Raw genomic sequence first — 17,821 nt, 5'->3', positions numbered from 1 at the left:
CCTTTAGATAACTTCATTCTGAGGTCATTAATACTGATTTACAGCTGATTACTGCACCACCAACATACAGCAAAACAAGTGTATTTCACAAAAACGGAAAAATAAAGACATTCCCATAACAGGGTAAGGAAAATCTGGTGAACTCTCTTAATGTTCTAGCTTACATGTGAGAGAAACACAATGTGTAATAATGAAGAAAATAAACTTATTGGGAAAGGGGCCTTGTTTTTGCACTATGGAATGACAATGTAAATGACGCTGCTTTTCCTTTTAATTTATTCATGGTACTATAGGTTTTCTGTTATGTTGCCCCGTTCCCACCTTCAAGTGTCATTTCCCTTTCCTTTCCTATAATTGCTGCATATACTTACTCTCTATTTTTTGAAGTGTGTGTTTTTTTAACCGAAACATAAATAAATCTTAGTCAGCCTCTAAGCATCTTGCAGTATTGGATTCTGTAGAGACAGCCAAAAGGGTTTTTATAATAATAATAATAATAATAATAATAATAATAATAAGAGAGAGCTGAAGGTAGTTTAATAGACACATGCCCATTTCTTTTGTCTAGTGTCACCTCTAATCAATTGAAGTTTCCAGGGTTTTAAAGGACTACAAAAGCCAGCAACGCTCATTTACTAGAGACAACAGTGGAATGAGCATCCACATCACAAGCAACAATGCCTCTATTATATCACCTTCTGTTCTTTCTTTTTTAAAAGATGCCTGATTAATCACTGGGGATGAGAACAAGAAAAGACCTACAGCTTTTGATGTGTCTGCCACCTACAGGCCAAACAGGTGTACCCACCAGCTTAGGAGACGAAAGCATGCCTCAGACAAAGTGGGCTTTATCTTACAAAATCACTGCCTTTCATCTTCAACCGTAGCATAGGGTACTTAGTGGCCACATTATAAATAAATATAATTTTTTCCTTCAATTTAGAAAAAGTAAGGCCTATGCAAACTAGATCTGTTTTCCTCCACTTTCTATACTTACTCCTGGTTGGAAATCGCGTAGTTCTGGACTTCGGATGGGTTTGGGAGGTATTCCAGAACAGCATCCAACAGAGGCTGCACACCTTTGTTCTTCAGAGCACTTCCTACCAGCACAGGTGTGAAGGCTTTGCTGAGTGTTGTTCTTCTGATTGCAAGCTTGAGAGAAACAGAACATTCACAGCGTTAACAGCTGGATTCTTAAGGGCACTTGGCATACAAGAATGCACAGCATCATGCTTTCTGTTCCCCACCAAATGAAAACAATTATAAGAAAAGCAATGTTTGTGACTACACGATACAAAGGGGGACTTTTTGAACTGTGGAAAGAAGCTTTAAAACAGGACACCAGCTCAGTTTTTAAGCTGAACAAAGAGGCTTCCCTGAAAGGTTTGCTTTCTTTACGTATCTCAGGAGGTGGCCAAAATTCACACAGAAAACAAGTCCTTAGTGTAATCATCACACTGCATTTGAGTGTGAATGTCATGGTGTTGAGGATCAACCTACTAGATGCAAGAGAAAGCAAATGCCAAAAGGGAAAAGAAAGAAAGTATGCATAAGCACAAAGCTGCTACCAAGTAGAAACCGGGATTTGTTGGGGTTTAACAAGTTGGAAGAAAAGCCACGGCCAAGCTTGCATTGCAGCAACTACAACTGGAACAACGCTAATAGGTTCAAGCCCCACATTGAGCAAAAAATTCCTGCATTGCCGGGAGTTGGACTATATGACCCTTGTGGTCCCTTCCAGCTCTACAGTTCTATGATCCTATCAACCTGGGATAGTTCAGTTGACATCCCTGTGTTGTGACTCTGTGTATATCTGTAATGGTGCAGCAGCTGTCGTTTCGGCTCTAGCCCTGCTCATTCCTGTCAGGGCCTAGCTTGGATCTGCCACCAGATGTATTTGTCTCTAGACCTGTGCTCAGGGCCTCCAAGATCAGCGGCTCAAGCTAGGAAAGGGCCAAGAGCGAAACTCCTGTGACTGATACCAGGCCTGGCAAACCTAAAGGTTTAATACCATCTGTCAGACTGGAGAGGCCAACCCTGTAGATCCCTATTCCCTTCTAGGTTGGATGAGGACTCTGGCTCCACATTACCTTGGCAGGCCAGATCTGAAGTACCAAGTTTAAGCCCTCAAAGTACCTGATCTTCCTTCCTCTCCCTGCAAATAGAATATGGCATATCACAGACAGGAGACAAGATTAGCACCCTGACTGGAAATATCTATGCTCTATTCACAGAAACTGCAACTCCCTCCTTGCCTTTCCCCTCCCCCTTTATTTCTGCAGATGACTTTTGTACCCTGACTTCAGCAGCTGCAGCACACCAGTCAGGGTTTCAACCTCAGGAGTAATGTTTTGCTGTCAGCAAACGAGATGTTTATTTAAGTCCATGATGCCTAATGAGCATGCAAGAAGAACCCAATGCGTTTTCCATGAAAAATTATTTTAAACCAGAACTTGGCTGCCTGCCACAGGCTAGAAATCCATCACTGGGGACAAATTAGCACAAACAAACCTGCCTCTTGGCCTTTCCACAGCCATTAAGTAATTTGTAATTAATTAGCTCTGGGAGAAGGAAGGCAGGGGGAGACAAGGCCGCTTTGAACCAGAAAACTGTTTTTGCCACCCATACGACAAATGATTTTAAGATGATGTTTTTTTCATCCTAGATGCAGAGCCACAGGATGAATCAACTACTTTGACCACATGCACATGACACCTTTAAAGCAGTATGAGAACACTTTAGACAGTCATGGCTTCCGCCCAAAAATTCTGGAAGCTGCTGTTGGTTAAAGGGGCGGAGAGTGACAGTTCACAGAGTGGCTTAACAATCAATCTCTCTTCCAAGGGAACTCTGGGAATTGCAGCTCTAAGAGATGAATAGGGGAATCCTAACAACTCTCTGCGCTTCAACAGACTACAGTAAATTGTTATCATTTAAATGTGTGGTGTGGCTGTGCCCATAGCAGCATGCTTACATGTCCAAGAAAATGCTTTTAAAAATGTTGCTATGTATCCCCAACTCTGTAAGAGGAATATTTCTCTTGAGGACTCCAACCAGGCTACAAAAGGAGCCTTGTAGTCCTGTTCATGCTTTCTTTGGGGGGGGGGAGCTGTCAGAAAGGGGAGGGAGAAAGGAAAAAACAACGTTTTCTCTTTCACATATGAGACTTTCCCCTGCTGTGCTAAACGCAGCTGAGGTGAAATACCATGGAGAGCTAACACCAGTCAGAACAGACAACACTGAGATAGTTGGATAATAGACTTGGTATAAGGCAGCACCCCAGCATTAGAAGACTCAGTTTTGAGAGTGTCAGCCCCAAATCCTAGCATTTATAACCATATAGCACTACCGGCAGGGTTCTGGGTAGCTTCCTCATGCAATGCCCCAGTAATATGCAGGAAGCGAAGCCTTTGAGCTCACAGCACAACTGCCCTCAACCCTAATATTCCCTTTTAGGGTACTTGCTAATATCTATATCTAGTAGACTGTACCACTCCAGTTTCCTCCTCCCCCCCCCCCCGCCCCAAGTGACATCTCCACATTCCTTACAGCTTGGAAGTTCACAGGTGCTCGCTGGTTCCTTCAGGTTTTTAAAAAACACCCTTCCTTCTTTCAATTCGCAAAAGTGTGTACGTCTGCAGTCCTAGGAAGTCCCCCGTGTTTATAGAAACTGCTAACTTATTTTGGGCAACTCTGCTTTGCTTCCAAATTAATAGTCACTCAGCCACCACTGTTAGAAGGAACGACAGCTAGAGCTTCCACACATTTGTCTAATCCTTTTAAAAAGCCACCCAAGCTAGATGGGCAACACCACCATTAAGTTAATTTCGTGCTGGGTAAAGAGGTGAAAGCATGCCTAGGATCAGAAGGCGCTCTAGACGGCCCAATCTTTTTTACTCTTTTTATTTTCAGCACAGATCAAGAGACACATAATTGACTGGAGTACGGAGTTTCTAAAAGAGGATGAAAAGAGTCCAAGGGTGCAATCCTGTGAACGATTGGAAGTAATTGCAATTGAATTTTGGTACTTTTTCTGAGTAAAAGTATATGAGGTTACAAATCTCTCCTCTGAATCTTTAAATAATGGCACGAATACAGATGGATATCCACATTATTTGAATGTCCCTTGGACTGTTTGGTTAATGGACAACATCAAAAGCTGTAACTAAGGTAGAGGTTTTGAAATTAATATTCCTACAGTGTATTTTGACTCTTGGGAGGAACCTGATCACTCAGCTGTGCTTAAAACGGGCTTCTTCCTCTTAAGCATTTTGTAAGAGCCTGGAATACAGAGGGAAACCATTGCATAACAACCACCATGCAGCAATTCTCCAGACCGCAAAGTCATCAAAGGCTAACAAGGGTAACGGGAGATTTATTTCCACATTCAAAGCTCTATATTCCATGCTCATCAAGTCCTCAAGCCAAATCCAGTCCTTGCCCAAGAGGGTTCAGCTACGGTGAAACAGTGTCTCCTTACACCAACTGCACACCAATTTAGACACAAGAGGATGGGGGTGTTGAAATGCAGTGAAGGATTTCTACCTGCAAGTAAACCCTTGTGTCAGAATATACAGATCACAGAGGGCATTAGGCTCTGCCTAGAAACAAATATCGGTACGCAGGTACAAATATTGCATTTATATTTATAAGGAGAAGAGGAAGAAATCACAGATGACCTCTAGGATCTGTCACAACTTTGTCTATCACACCAAACAGCTGGTCTCCTTCTGCCAGCTATTCTCCCCTCCAGGCATCTGTTGCTATTAATGCCTGGTACTGAAAACCTGCCACTTCCCTGGATAGCAGCAAAGCGTCATAACAAAGATATTGCAGACACAGAAAGCCCAGCTCACTCGTTTAGCTTCTAAAGGCAACAAAATGTGATGTCCCAACACACAAAGCTGTCTCTGAATGAGAGTGGCAATATAATTATCCCATTAAAAGCAAACAAACCAACCAAAGAAGCAGGGTCATCACAGCCTTGCTATTTATTTTTTTTAAATCCTACCCATTAATCCTACCTAATTCATTTAAAATTACAGTCCAACTAAATGGTAGGATAGATTTCTATTTAAAGACTTTATATTTCACCCTTGCAGATCCCTGCAAGTACGTTTTATGCTTTTACTGCAAATACTGCATATTATAATATGCAACAGTTATTATAAAGTTATATTTCACAATTGTGCATATATATATACAGTGGTGCCCCGCAAGACGAACGCCTCGCAAGATGGAAAACCCGCTAGACGAAAGGGTTTTCCGTTTTGGAGGCGCTTCGCAAAACGAATTTCCCTATGGGCTTGCTTTGCAAGCCCAAATGTCTTGTGAGTTCCTGCGGGTTTCCCCCCCTTTTTCCCCCCTTTTCCTAAGCCGCTAAGCCGCTAATCAGCTGATAAGCCGCTTAACAGCTGATCCACTAAAAGCCGCTAAACCGCTAATAGCGCTAATCCGCTAAGCTGTCAATGGGCTTGCTTCGCAAGACGAAAAAACCGCTATACGAAGAGCCTCACGGAACGGATTAATTTCGTCTTGCGAGGCACCACTGTAGAGAGAGAGTTATAGTGCACATCTAGAGAGATCCAATGTGGTACAGTTGCTGGACAAATCCCTATTCATCCATGAAGATCACTGGGTGACCATGGGCCAACTTCTGTCTCTCACCCTAACGTACCTCACAAGATTGTTCGGAGGGTAAAACAGAGGGGGGTGGGAATCATGCATGCCATCTTCAGCTCCTTGAAGAAAAGGTGGGATACAGAGACAGACTGATAGATATCAACAGATGGATGAAGCGAAAACAGACCATCTAAGATATCCAATCTAAGCAACTGAAGGGCAGAAGTTCAAACGTCAATGCTCTACCCATCAGAAGAGGGGCAGCACCTGAAGGCCCCCAGATGCCAAGCCAGAGAAGAAGGCAGTGTGTTACTGACTCCTTATCTTAAAAGTATATGGGTCCCTAAGAATTGGGCCTGGGTGATGTCTCAATACAACGTCCAGAACCAGTTTGAGGGCCAGATCACCATGGCGTTTTGACCTGCTGGTGTATCACAGGTGGTGCTTTCCGGCTTGCCAGCACCTAAGCTTCCTTCTCCGACCAAGTGGGTGGGGCTTTCTTCTTCCTCCCTGTGCTGGGTGCTGGATTCAAGTTACAAGAAAGGAGATTCCGACTAAACATCAGGAAGAACTTTCTGACAGTAAGAGATGTTCGACAGTGGAACAGACTCCTACAAGAGGTGGTGGACTCTCCTTCCTTGGAGGTTTTTAAACAGAGGTTGGATGGCCGTCTGTCATGGATGCTTGAGCTGAGATTCCTGCATTGCAGGGGGCTGGACTAGATGACCCTTGGGGTCCCTTCCAACTCTACGATTCTATCAAACGGTCTTGGGTAAGCCATTCCCTCTTATTTCAATCCTCCATCTGCAGTATGGAAGGCTAATTTTTTTGGACTACCTTTTAGGGTTGTTTTAAATATATAATTAACTAATTACATTTATATCCCATTTTTTCCCAGGCAGTTCAAGATGGCATGCATGGTTCTACTGAGATGTATGTATGTATGTATGTATGTATGTAAAAAGACACGTTGAACGTTCAAAGCTCTCTCTATAAAAGCTAGGTGTTGCTATTATTTTCAGATAGCGTTAAGGAGTTTGTGACTATAGAACATGTAACCAGTATTAGTCCAAAGAAAGTGTGGGGAACCTGTGGCCCTCCAGATGTTGTTGGACCACCAGCCATGACTAATTTAAGGCTCTTATCCTTGATTAATTCCCATGAGAGTGCCCCACCCTGTCCGCTTTTACATATGCAAAACATTATGCAGCAGATGCATACATCAAAGGACTTTGGGCAATCCTTGGGGCAACAGGGAGAGAACTGAAGTCCCTTTACCTTCAAGTCAGTCACTGTTGGGATTTTCTCTTCAAGAAAAAGCTCCCCAATCTGTTCGTCTAAGTTTGCAACACATTCAACCAGTTCCTGGCGGCGATCGGTAGACTCTGCTCTGAACTCAGGGGGAATGTCGTCATATTTAACCGTTTGGCTACAGAAGCAGAGAAAACAAGCAGACCATCAGAAGCCAACCAACTAGAAATTTTAAAAATCTCGCATGCTCCTGTGGGCTTCAGTGAGAACCACAACTATCAATTTATTCCGCTCTCATGAGTGACACATTTTCAGTTCTTTTTACACCTGCAAAGCTAGCGACAACACTCTGCTAGCAATAATACACATTTGATTTAAAACTGGACCTCTTGTACCTTCTGTCTAATAATATTCACAAAGGCTATAATCCTATGTGCCTTTAAAATTGTGGGGTGTAAACCAGGATTGACATCATAACGATACAATAAAACCAAGATCGCTGGGTATTTTTCAAATAATGGACATTTTCCCCTTAATGCTCTGTCGTGATGAGTACACAATAATTTCAGGTGTACACAAAGATCCATATAAATATGACACTCTTGGATGGGTTGTTCCTGTGACAAACACTGTTCTCCTAGAAAGAGGCTCACTTAGCCATCTTACGCAGAAGGAATCACAGATACATTTAAATTTTTAAAACCCATGCTGGATAGAGCAAAGTTATAGCTCCAGTTGAGCAACTGCTGTTTGAGGGTATGAATACGATCATATTTATAATTCAATTCCTATTCAATTCTCATTCCCCTATGAAAATGTCACTTTGCCTTATGAGCAAACAAATGTGAAGACAAAATGGCCAATGAAATCTTTTTCCACTCAAAAGAACCAATATTAAAGCTGAAAGGCTTCACTTGCTTTACCAGAGAGTAAGCCCCACTTTCTTCTCAATAGACATGTTAAGGAATGAACTGTAAATCTCTCACTGCAGCTTCCTGCAAAGGTGCAGGATCCCTGAGTATTTTCACATACCAGAGATTCAAAAGCCAGCCTGGAGTTAACTTTTATTATATGGATTTTGTCCACCCAAGGCAAGATGGTGATTACATGGCTAAACTCTCCCACAATAAGAGCAAAGCATATTTAATTGCCTGTCTGCCATGCAATTATCACCTTTCCCCTTTCACAGAATTCACACATAATGAATATGACCCAAGGGTCATTTGCTGTGCAAATCTACAGCCAAACATAGTCACCTAAAAAGCCCCAACAGCCATTGCCCTGCAGAAGCTGAACCATGGTTACAGCAAACAAGGATTCCTTAATAAAACAGGGTTTACTAACTTGCTTCAACCTCTGTTAAGATTGGAACCCCGGGCTGCATTAGCTATGGTACCAATATCACCTTCATTTATGGTTATAAGCAGCCGAGAAAATTTGAATAGAGAGGCATGGTGGGGAGGATTGTGTTATAGTTACAAGATGAGGTGTGTTATAGCTATACTAATCAAAATTCTTCCTCAGTAACCAAAACACTAAATTATACTTCTTATAAAACAACAACACATTACTCCCAAAGCATGATCAGATGTAAAATGCCTCCATATTTCAAACTGCTCAGAACCCTTACCCAAAGTCACCTTCAAAGTATATAGCTTTTTCTTCAATGAGATCAATGATTCCTCTGAAATTTCCCTCCAAACCCATAGGTATCTGAATAAAGGCAGCATTGTGGTTCAACTTGGATCTGGGAAGTTAAAAACAAGTAAAATTCTCTTAAGACAGCATTTCCAGGTCTAAAAAGCTGGTTCTTCACATACAAGTCCATCTGCCCATGAAGATCTGAAGGGGAGGCTCTGATAAGGCTCTAGATCAAAAGGTAAGGAAGGCCAGTTGCCATAACAGAACTTTAGAAAAGACAGACAAATCATCTCAAGATTTAGAATGCACCTTTTTGGACACACTACCTTCTGGTGGTAGCAGGATTCTGCTTGTATATGGGGACACCACAACCCACGCTGGGCCAGAAAATAAAATGTCATACAAGGAACAACATCAAAGGTCTAAGTCTCTAGTATGAGTAAGGTGGAAGGGCAAAGGCTCAGGGGGTGAGGTCTGGTACCCACTTCGTACATCTAAGCCAGCCTTTCCCAATCTGGTACCCTCCAAATGTTTTGGACCTTAACTCCCATCATCCCTGACCACTGGCAGTGCTGCCTGAGGCTGGGGGGAATTATAATCCGAAAGATGATGATCATGATTTATTAAATCTGTATACAGCCCTTCCTGGGTAGATCTCAGGGCAGTTCACAGCATAAAAGTACAAGATAAAAAACACAAGACACATAATAAAAATAAGAACAAAAGCAAACCGATTACCACCAACAACACATTTAAAAGGGTATCGGACGTTAATCAGTCAAAGGCCTGGCTGAAGAGGAATGTTTTCGCCTGATGCCTAAAGCTGTATACTAAAGGCGCCAGCAGAAACTCCCTGGGGACGTCCTTCCACAAATGATTTGGAGGTCACCAGGGTGGGGAAAGCTGATGTCAGCTATTAAAGAATTCAGTTAGCAAGGATCCTTCAGCCCATTTCATATGTGACACTCAGTGTTTACCAGGTTACCCACCTAACCTTTAAGAAGCATGGCAGCCCAGAACAATACACTGAAGACATACATCTTTTGACAATGTTTCTAGAAAGATCTTCTGTCTTCCTCTCTGATATGGGCAGGGGGCAGGGGGAGGAATTCTAACTGAGATGTTCATACCTAAGTTGTTGGACAGCTCTGTCTGGACTTGCACCCATTCGATCCAGTTTGTTGATGAAGGACAAAAACGGGACATTATACCGCTTCATCTGCCTATTCACCGTCATTGTCTGGCACTGAACCCCTCCGACAGCACACAGCACCAGGACGGCTCCATCAAGAACTCTCAGTGATCTCTCTACCTCTATAGTGAAATCAACGTGTCCTGAAAGGGAAGTAAAAAGATCCAGGAATGTTAAGGCTTCCAACTAGCTGAGAATTACTGCTGTATTTGGTTCTCTTCCCTGCTGTCTGCGCCTGGTGGGAGTTGCAGTCAAAAACATACAGAGGGCATCAGGTTGGGGAAGGCTATGTTATGCCCTAAGGACTATGCACTATGTCCAACACAACCAGGCTATCAAGATTAGGGATTTTACAAGTCAGTAGTAATAGGACTAGGACGCAGGTGGCGCTGTGGGTTAAAGCCTCAGCACCTAGGACTTGCCGATCGAAAGGTCGGCGGTTCGAATCCCTGCGGCGGGGTGCGCTCCCGCTGCTCGGTCCCAGCGCCTGCCAACCTAGCAGTTCGAAAGCACCTCCGGGTGCAAGTAGATAAATAGGGACCGCTTACCGGCGGGAAGGTAAACGGCGTTTCCGTGTGCGGCTCTGGCTCGCCAGAGCAGCGATGTCACGCTGGCCACATGACCCGGAAGTGTCTCCGGACAGCGCTGGCCCCTGGCCTCTTAAGTGAGATGGGCGCACAACCCCAGAGTCTGTCAAGACTGGCCCGTATGGGCAGGGGTACCTTTACCTTTACCTTTAGTAATAGGACTAGTTCTAAGTTTCATTTCATATATTTGTTTTGAAGAACCTTACACAACAGAATTTCAGGGAGCATTTACTGAACAGGTGAAAGCAAAGCCATCTAAATCCCCTTTACACTGGGCTGTAGGGATGGTGGCATTGGGTTAAGAAGACATTTCTCTTCTCTCACCTCTGCCAGTTGAATCAGCTTCCCGCCAGCCATCAAACATGCTGTCAAAACAACAGGGTGTTTAAGGGCGAGACCTGAGTTGGTCTTACGGCCATCAGGCACTGACAAAGGCCACCATCACTGAGCCAACCTGGAAATGGCACAGAGATCAGGCCCAACTGCCCTGCCCCATTTCCTCTGTGGCCACTGAGTGGCTGTGCTGCACCTGTGATGGTGCTCCAAAAAGCCCAGTGGGAAGGGAGTAGAGCTTAGGCTTTCAGCCTTAGAAAGCAATTTACAAAGCAGATGTCATTTTGGCTATGAGTAAAAATTATACACTCTTAACACTTGGGTGTGTTTATCATGCCAGGCATACAAGTGCTAGAAACATATTTAGTACTCTACATGACTATTACCTGGGGTGTCAATTATATTAATGTTGGTGTCTTTCCACATGGTAAAAGTTGCTGCAGACTGAATAGTGATCCCCCGTTGTCGTTCCAACTCCATTGAATCCATGACAGCACCAACTCCATCTTTCCCTTTTACCTAAGGTGAAAGAAAGCATATCAACATTTCCACAAGTCAGTGCATTTCTGCATGTGCACCTGTGTCCTCTTGTACAAGGCAAGGATCTGCTCCGAGATGCTTTATTGCCCAACTGACAGATCAAAATTTAAGGTCAAATCAAACATCACACAAGTAGACTTCCACTTGCATAACAGGGCTTTCCCTTCCCTTCTTCCCCTCTGCAACCCCCTGTGCTCCCTCCAAATCTGCTCTTTGCTTATTCTGCTCTGGAGAGTCCTCCTCCTCTCTGATCACGTTCAGAAGTACCTCGTGCATTTGTGCTATCCTTCCTGTGTAGAAAAGAATGCGCTCGGTTAACGTAGTCTTTCCAGAGTCAATGTGTGCAGAAATTCCTATGTTGCGGATCTTTTCATTGGGAATAATTCCTGAAGAGCACCATCTGCAGCTATTAAAAAACAACTGAAATACAAAAACGGGATGGAATGTTATTGCAACAGATTACAATACACAAGACAACAGTACGTACAGTACAGAAAAACTGTCAGTATTATTGCTAGGATTCATTTAACAAATGGTGTTTCTTCTACAAAAGGGATTCCCCACTTTGCCCCCTGAAATTGGTTTTGGGGATTGAGAGAACCCCCAGAACAGCGCACAGAAGGAGGGAGGATCATTCCGTTTGGAAGGTGATATTCCACCAAGTTGCGGAGGAAGAGAGGAGCAGGGCTACTCCATCATCTTTGCTGAGGGACCAGCCGCCTTTGTCTTTCCCTCAATTATCTTTCTTAAATACCATACTTTCCAGTGTCACCTGTTTTACTTCCTGCAGTGACAAAATTAATAGCTACAGTATCTATTTAGTCTATATTTGTACTCCCTTGTGTCCACCTAACAATGCCAATTAAAATAGTAATAACTTTCTAGCTACTATTCTAGTAGTGTTCTAATTGTTAGAACATGTGTTCATGTTTAACTTCCAACCCTTATAGTAATTGACACAATAACCTGAGTTTTAATATCTTAAAGTTATAGTATTCTGGGCTGAATATGTATGATACTCCCAAGATTTATGATAACTAAAACAAAATGTTTATTTTCTACAAGAACTGGGCTTAGAGTTTTCTGAAGTCAAGACTTCCAAGATTCATTAACAGAGTACTATGCAAGTAGCTGACTTACATCCTTCACCCATACAAGATGCAATAATTTAGTTTAATGTAAAGAAGTCAGGGCCGGATTTAGGTTTGATGAGGCCCTAAGCTACTGAAGGTAACGGGGCCCTTTATATGTTCAGCTGTCCTTTGTCAACAACAAATTGCTGCTGTTTTTTGTGTTGAATATATGCTATATGGTAATTTATGGACCTAATAGGTATCTAAAGCCATTTGCCACTGTTGCTGTATGTAGGTTTTATTTTATTTGTTTTTTATCTTATTTTTGGGAAATGTACATCCAGGTTTTTTTCCTTTAAATTTTTTGGGGCCCTAAGCTATAGCTTGTTTAGCTTATATGTAAATCCGGCACTGAAAGAAGTGTTCAACATGGGTTGAGGAGGTTTAATAAGGCTGCAATCCTAAGACCACTTACCTGGGCTGGGAGGAAGCCCCATCAAATTCAAAATCTAAGGTCAAATCAAACATTGAATTCAATAGGACTTACTCCTGTAAGCCCTATACAGTATTAAGAATGCAAGAAAAGCCCTGCTGGATCAGGCCAAAGGCCCATCTAATCCAACACCCTGTTCTTACAGAGGCCAATGAGATGCCTATGGGAAATCCACAAGCAGAACCTGGAGTGCAGCAGCGCTCTCTTCAGTCGTGACTCCCAGCAACTGGTATCCAGAGGCATACAGCCTCTGGCAGTGAAGGTAGAACATGGTGAAGGCAGAGCACAGCCACTGTAACTAGTAGCCATGGCTAGCCTTATCCTCCATGAAGTTGTCTAATCCTCTTTGAAAGCCGTCCAGGCCGTCCCACATCCTGTGGGAACAAACTCCATAATTTAACTATCTGCTGTGTGAAGAACGACTTTCATTTGTCTATCCTGGGTTGCATTATCTCAGCAGCAGTTTCCTCTGCTGTAAAGAAGCGGTTGGTCCCCCCCGCCCCATCTTTTATAGTATACTGTCGATTCTAATACAGTGGTACCTCAGGTTAAGAACTTAATTCGTTCCGGAGGTCCATTCTTAACCTGAAGCACCACTTTAGCTAATGGGGCCTCCCGCTGCCACCGCACCGCAGGAACACAATTTCTGTTCTCACCCTGTTCTCATTCTGTTCTTAACCCGAGGTACTATTTCTGGGTTAGCGGAGTCTGTAACCTGAAGCGTCCGTAACCTGAAGCGTATGTAACCCGAGGTACCACTGCACCGATGTTATCTTCCAAATGCAACTTTATTGCAAGTTACCCCAAGGAATCTTTACTGGTGGGTGGCCAATATAAATGTAAGGAACGAACAAAGTACAAACAGGCAGGCGGAATACCAATGAGGATTTCCCCTAATGCTGCAGGGACACCATATATTAAATGTGCGTGGGTCGCACCCCCGAGAATCCTGGCTTTGCTAAGGATGTGTGTGTGTAAATACAGTTTCCAAAAATGAAGCCATGTGTTTTTAAATGTACGGTGAGGATCCGCCCTCCAGAAGCTTCACTTGCAGGTTTTCTGTCTGCCATTCAACTCTATTTTTTAAAATTTCGAGTACCGTCCCCAGCAGGGCATTGGGGATCCTGCCCAGGCAACGTGACTTCTCGTTTTCCTATCCCACCGAAACCCTACATGGGGTTGCTCAGCCCCCTTCGCCGCCCTCAGTACCTGTCGCCGAGGCAACGCGGAGCCCACGATCCTCCGGCACCGCAACATGACGCGCAGCGCACAGGCTCTCAGTCCCCGCCGCTGAATGTCACGCCGTCCACGACTCCGAGCCCCACTTCCTGCCTTAGCCGGCTTGCGCTTCCGGGGTAGGGCCATAGAGTTGCCCAGCGGGACACTCCGCTGCAGCGCCCCCTTTAGGGAGGAGGGAGGAACGGCTCCGAAGGGGAATCTGCTTTGGAAGCAATGAAGCAACCTTGCTTTTTCTTGACTTGTTTGCATGTACTGTAATGTCCTCTCCCTACCCGCCCCGCAAATGGATTATTTGCTGCTTTAAGCTACAATTCGTTTGCATTCATGGGTCTCTCTTGGAGGGTGTGAAGTTACTGTTGTGGGTTAGAGGGCTGCAACACAGATCCAGCTCGACACACGTCGAACATGGTCTCCTTGCTGTTCTTCCTCCCAGATCCATTGCCTCTGAAATCGAAGTGGATAAGGGCATTAAGGTAGCTGTGCTCGAAGCAAAGGAATTCCAACGTGAAGCTGCTGACATTTGAGTTATATGTTCTTAGGAGCCACGCTGTATTTGTTTCAAACAGTATTGTGTTTTTAAATTGGTGGGACCTTACAATGAAGCACAGGTCATAAATACCGTAAATAAAAACTGCAAGTGTTGATGCAGGTATTTTCAAAAGTAAACTTTACGCAAGTGGGCACACAACAAACTGAATCTCAATTTCATCCCGAGTGATGATAATTCTATAGAAATCCCGATTCTAAGTGCACACACAGCTCTAAAAGCCCGGTGGTGTGAAATAGTATGATTACAGCGGTGTTGTGTATTTGTATTTGTGTATTGTTACTGTTGGGACACAGGTGGCGCTGTGGTCTAAACCACTGAACCTCTTGGGCTTGCCGGTTGGAACGTTGGGAGTTCGAATCCCTGCGACAGAGTGAGCTCCCGTTGCTCAGTCCCAGCTCTTGCCAACCTAGCAGTTTGAAAGCCTGCCAGTGCAAGTAGATAAATAGGTACCGCTCCGGCGGAAAGGTAAACGGCGTTTCTGTGCACTGCTCTGGTTTCGGTGTTGCGCCAGAAGCGGTTTAGTCATGCTGGCCTCATGACCCGGAAAAACTGTCTGCGGACAAACGCTGGCTCCCTCGGCCTGTAAAGCGAGATGAAGGCTGCAACCCCAGTGTCGTCTGTGACTGGACTTAACTGCCAGGGGTCCTTTACCTTTTTATTGTTACTGATGAGTTATCTCCAAGTTGAAAATGTTTTTATACACAGTTCTTTGAGAAGGAACTGATATACTTTACTTCAGGGGTCGGCAACCTAAGGCCCATGGGCTACAAGCAGTCCATGGTGGTCGTTTAGCCGGCCCATGGACCCCCACCGCCTGCTCAGTCGGCTCCCATGTGCCACGCTAAACTGGCACAGAGCAGAGTGGGGACCGCCTTCCGCGATGCTGGCCCGTTTCCCATTGGCTGCAGGAAGCTCCTGCAGCCAATGGGAAGCTGCGCACACCTCCGCGCTGGAAGGAGCGTTGGAAATAGCGTTTGCGCACGCACACACACTCTGGCCCATTGTGGCGTCTGCGAGACCGTGAACCGGCTCAAGCCACAAAAACTTTGCCAACCCCTGCTTTAGTTGTTTTTTTCAAGTTTAAGATTCTTGAATATTTGGGAGGTCAGCGTAACTAAGCAACTCAGGCCGTGAGCCAAATAATGCATCTAGCCAGAGACTCATCAAGCTTCACTACTCTATGTTTGGCACTTCTAAATTGAGAATTAAAAGGCTGTACAGAATGTGGAATGCCACAAGCACACGCAGCACGGCTAGAATTTTGGAGGATCTTTCATGGGGGACAGTGAAGAGAACCTTTTCAAACTAAAGCTTTTGATCCCAGCCAAAAGTTAGCTTTCCGAGCTTTACAGCAAACTAACCTTTTGAAAGGCCAGGAACCATAGACACATGGAACTTAGGCTTTTATCATTGCCAACTGGGAGAACTAGAGGGGTGAGGCAAAATTTGAACTGGAGGAGTTCACTCAGTCACAGCACTACTGGCATCTGTTATGCAACTGCTTCTGAAAACTTGACTCAACAACCTCAAAAATTTCCTTTATTCTTATGGTCATAGACCAATGAGCTTGCTGAACTGAATGTTAACTTTGCACCATTGTTTTAATAGAAACAGAGGTAAGGGAGTTACTATAGATTTTACTCAAAAATCCAGGTAATCTGGCCAGGAAAAGTGGCATTATGTAGAATACCTGCTGTCCTATAAATGTGGTTTAATCCATGTTGGAGTTCCCTACATTAAGAGCAGGGAAGCAAACTGAACAGGTGGCAATTTCAAAATCTTTGTTTATTGCACTTCTTAACTTGATTACATGCCAGCCATAATCTTAAATGGTAGGTTAATAAATCAAGGGATTTATTTCCACATCCCAGGGCAGAATCATGTTTCCTGGCAGCATCTACTAGATTCTGTGAACCATCTTCACTAGTTTTAGAGAGCTAGGCTCCTATTTTAGGGAGCTAGTGGTTTATGGACTACAATTTCAGCAAACAGAGAGTTGCATTATAACATATCTCCTACCCCTCCTGCCCAGAAAAAAAAAAAAAAACGTCTGGGGAATATAAGGGTGTTTACAACAGCATGGGTAAATTACAAGCTTGGGAAATGTGATGCTAATACTCACTTTTCTTAAAATACAATCATGCTGTTTCTCAGATATCCACCATACGAAATGCCTATTCCTTATCAGAAGATGTAACTCTCACAACTAGATGACAAGCATAGCATTATGTTGAATAGACCTTTATTAATAAAGTGGCAAGTGTTATTCATGAACTCTCCATTAGATTCATAAATTTTGATGCAATACTAGCAGCTCAAATAATGAGTATTAGCCTATTGTTTATTCAACATGAAGAACATACATACATATAAATGTCATGTGCAACTTTAAAGGGTTGAGTAATTGGGTGATAGTCAGTGGTAATCGTACTGAGAGTAGACCTATCAAAATCAAAGGATCTACTCACAGTATGAGTAAGCTGATTATCTTCTACAATAACATGCTGAAATATAATTAATTTGAACTTTCCTTTTTGTATATGTTGTACCTTCTGTTAATTACCTAACACACAACAATTCAAGTGTCGAAAGTTCAAGAAACTATACAAGAGCAATATTTGAACTGGCAAGCCTTAACCAAACTTGTAGAGTAACTCATTACTTTACTTAATTTACAGCTAACTGGCTGAATATGACCATACTTGGAAAAATGCTTTATGAAGTCTGATCTCTAAAACGAATGGGAGCCTCCTGTATATTTTACAGTGAAGACACATCTAGCAAATCAGCTTCTTCACTGGTCTCTGAATCTAACAATGGATTTAAAATATGCCTAACTCAGTGTTGGGTTTAAGCCTAAGAAAGCAAGTATGTCTTATTATAATTTTTTCTCTACAAATTTTCATTTTGTTTTGAAGGAAAACCCCCCACAAATATCAGAACACCCCCATCTTCCATTTTTTTCATCAACTACAACAACTTACAAGAGAAAAAGAGAAGAAACCAACCAATAGAAGAACCAAATAATAATGAACAAGCCAAGGGGGTGAAGTATGGTCACAAATGAAAAGAAGAAGATGCAGAGCATTAAATTGTTATGTGTAATACTAGATAGAGCCCTCAATCACCATTAGTGGTTTTTCTGCATTTTTGCTCCCATTTTGAAGGCTGAAGATGAAAAGGGCTTCAGTGGTCACTTTCCTTGAATTCCTACATGCACTACCAGCATCAAGTGGCCACAATTTATATATCTTAAAGGGAATTATTAGCATTATAATATAAGGAACTGTAATAATTAGA

The 17,821-nt window shown here is 43.3% G+C and overlaps 1 protein-coding gene across 1 annotated transcript in view; it reads right to left on the bottom strand.

Moving 5' to 3' along the window:
• The window catches only part of GFM1 (G elongation factor mitochondrial 1), a 41,194-nt gene extending 27,136 nt beyond the window's left edge, over positions 1 to 14,058 (bottom strand). The window contains exons 1-7 of the mRNA XM_079977866.1: positions 13,942 to 14,058; positions 11,434 to 11,586; positions 11,013 to 11,145; positions 9,645 to 9,849; positions 8,504 to 8,620; positions 6,901 to 7,051; positions 998 to 1,152 (exon numbers count right to left, since the gene is read on the bottom strand). Coding sequence (XP_079833992.1) covers positions 998 to 1,152; positions 6,901 to 7,051; positions 8,504 to 8,620; positions 9,645 to 9,849; positions 11,013 to 11,145; positions 11,434 to 11,586; positions 13,942 to 13,989 — 962 coding nt within the window. The 5' untranslated portion in view covers positions 13,990 to 14,058. The remainder of the gene's footprint in view (positions 1 to 997; positions 1,153 to 6,900; positions 7,052 to 8,503; positions 8,621 to 9,644; positions 9,850 to 11,012; positions 11,146 to 11,433; positions 11,587 to 13,941) is intronic.
• Positions 14,059 to 17,821: the final 3,763 nt, after the last annotated feature.

Source organism: Podarcis cretensis (assembly GCF_951804945.1).
Source record: "Podarcis cretensis genome assembly, chromosome: 5".
Classification (NCBI taxonomy): Eukaryota; Metazoa; Chordata; class Lepidosauria; order Squamata; family Lacertidae; genus Podarcis; species Podarcis cretensis.
The sequence above is the reverse complement of the archived record's forward strand: the minus strand, read 5'-3'. Positions and strand labels throughout refer to the sequence as shown.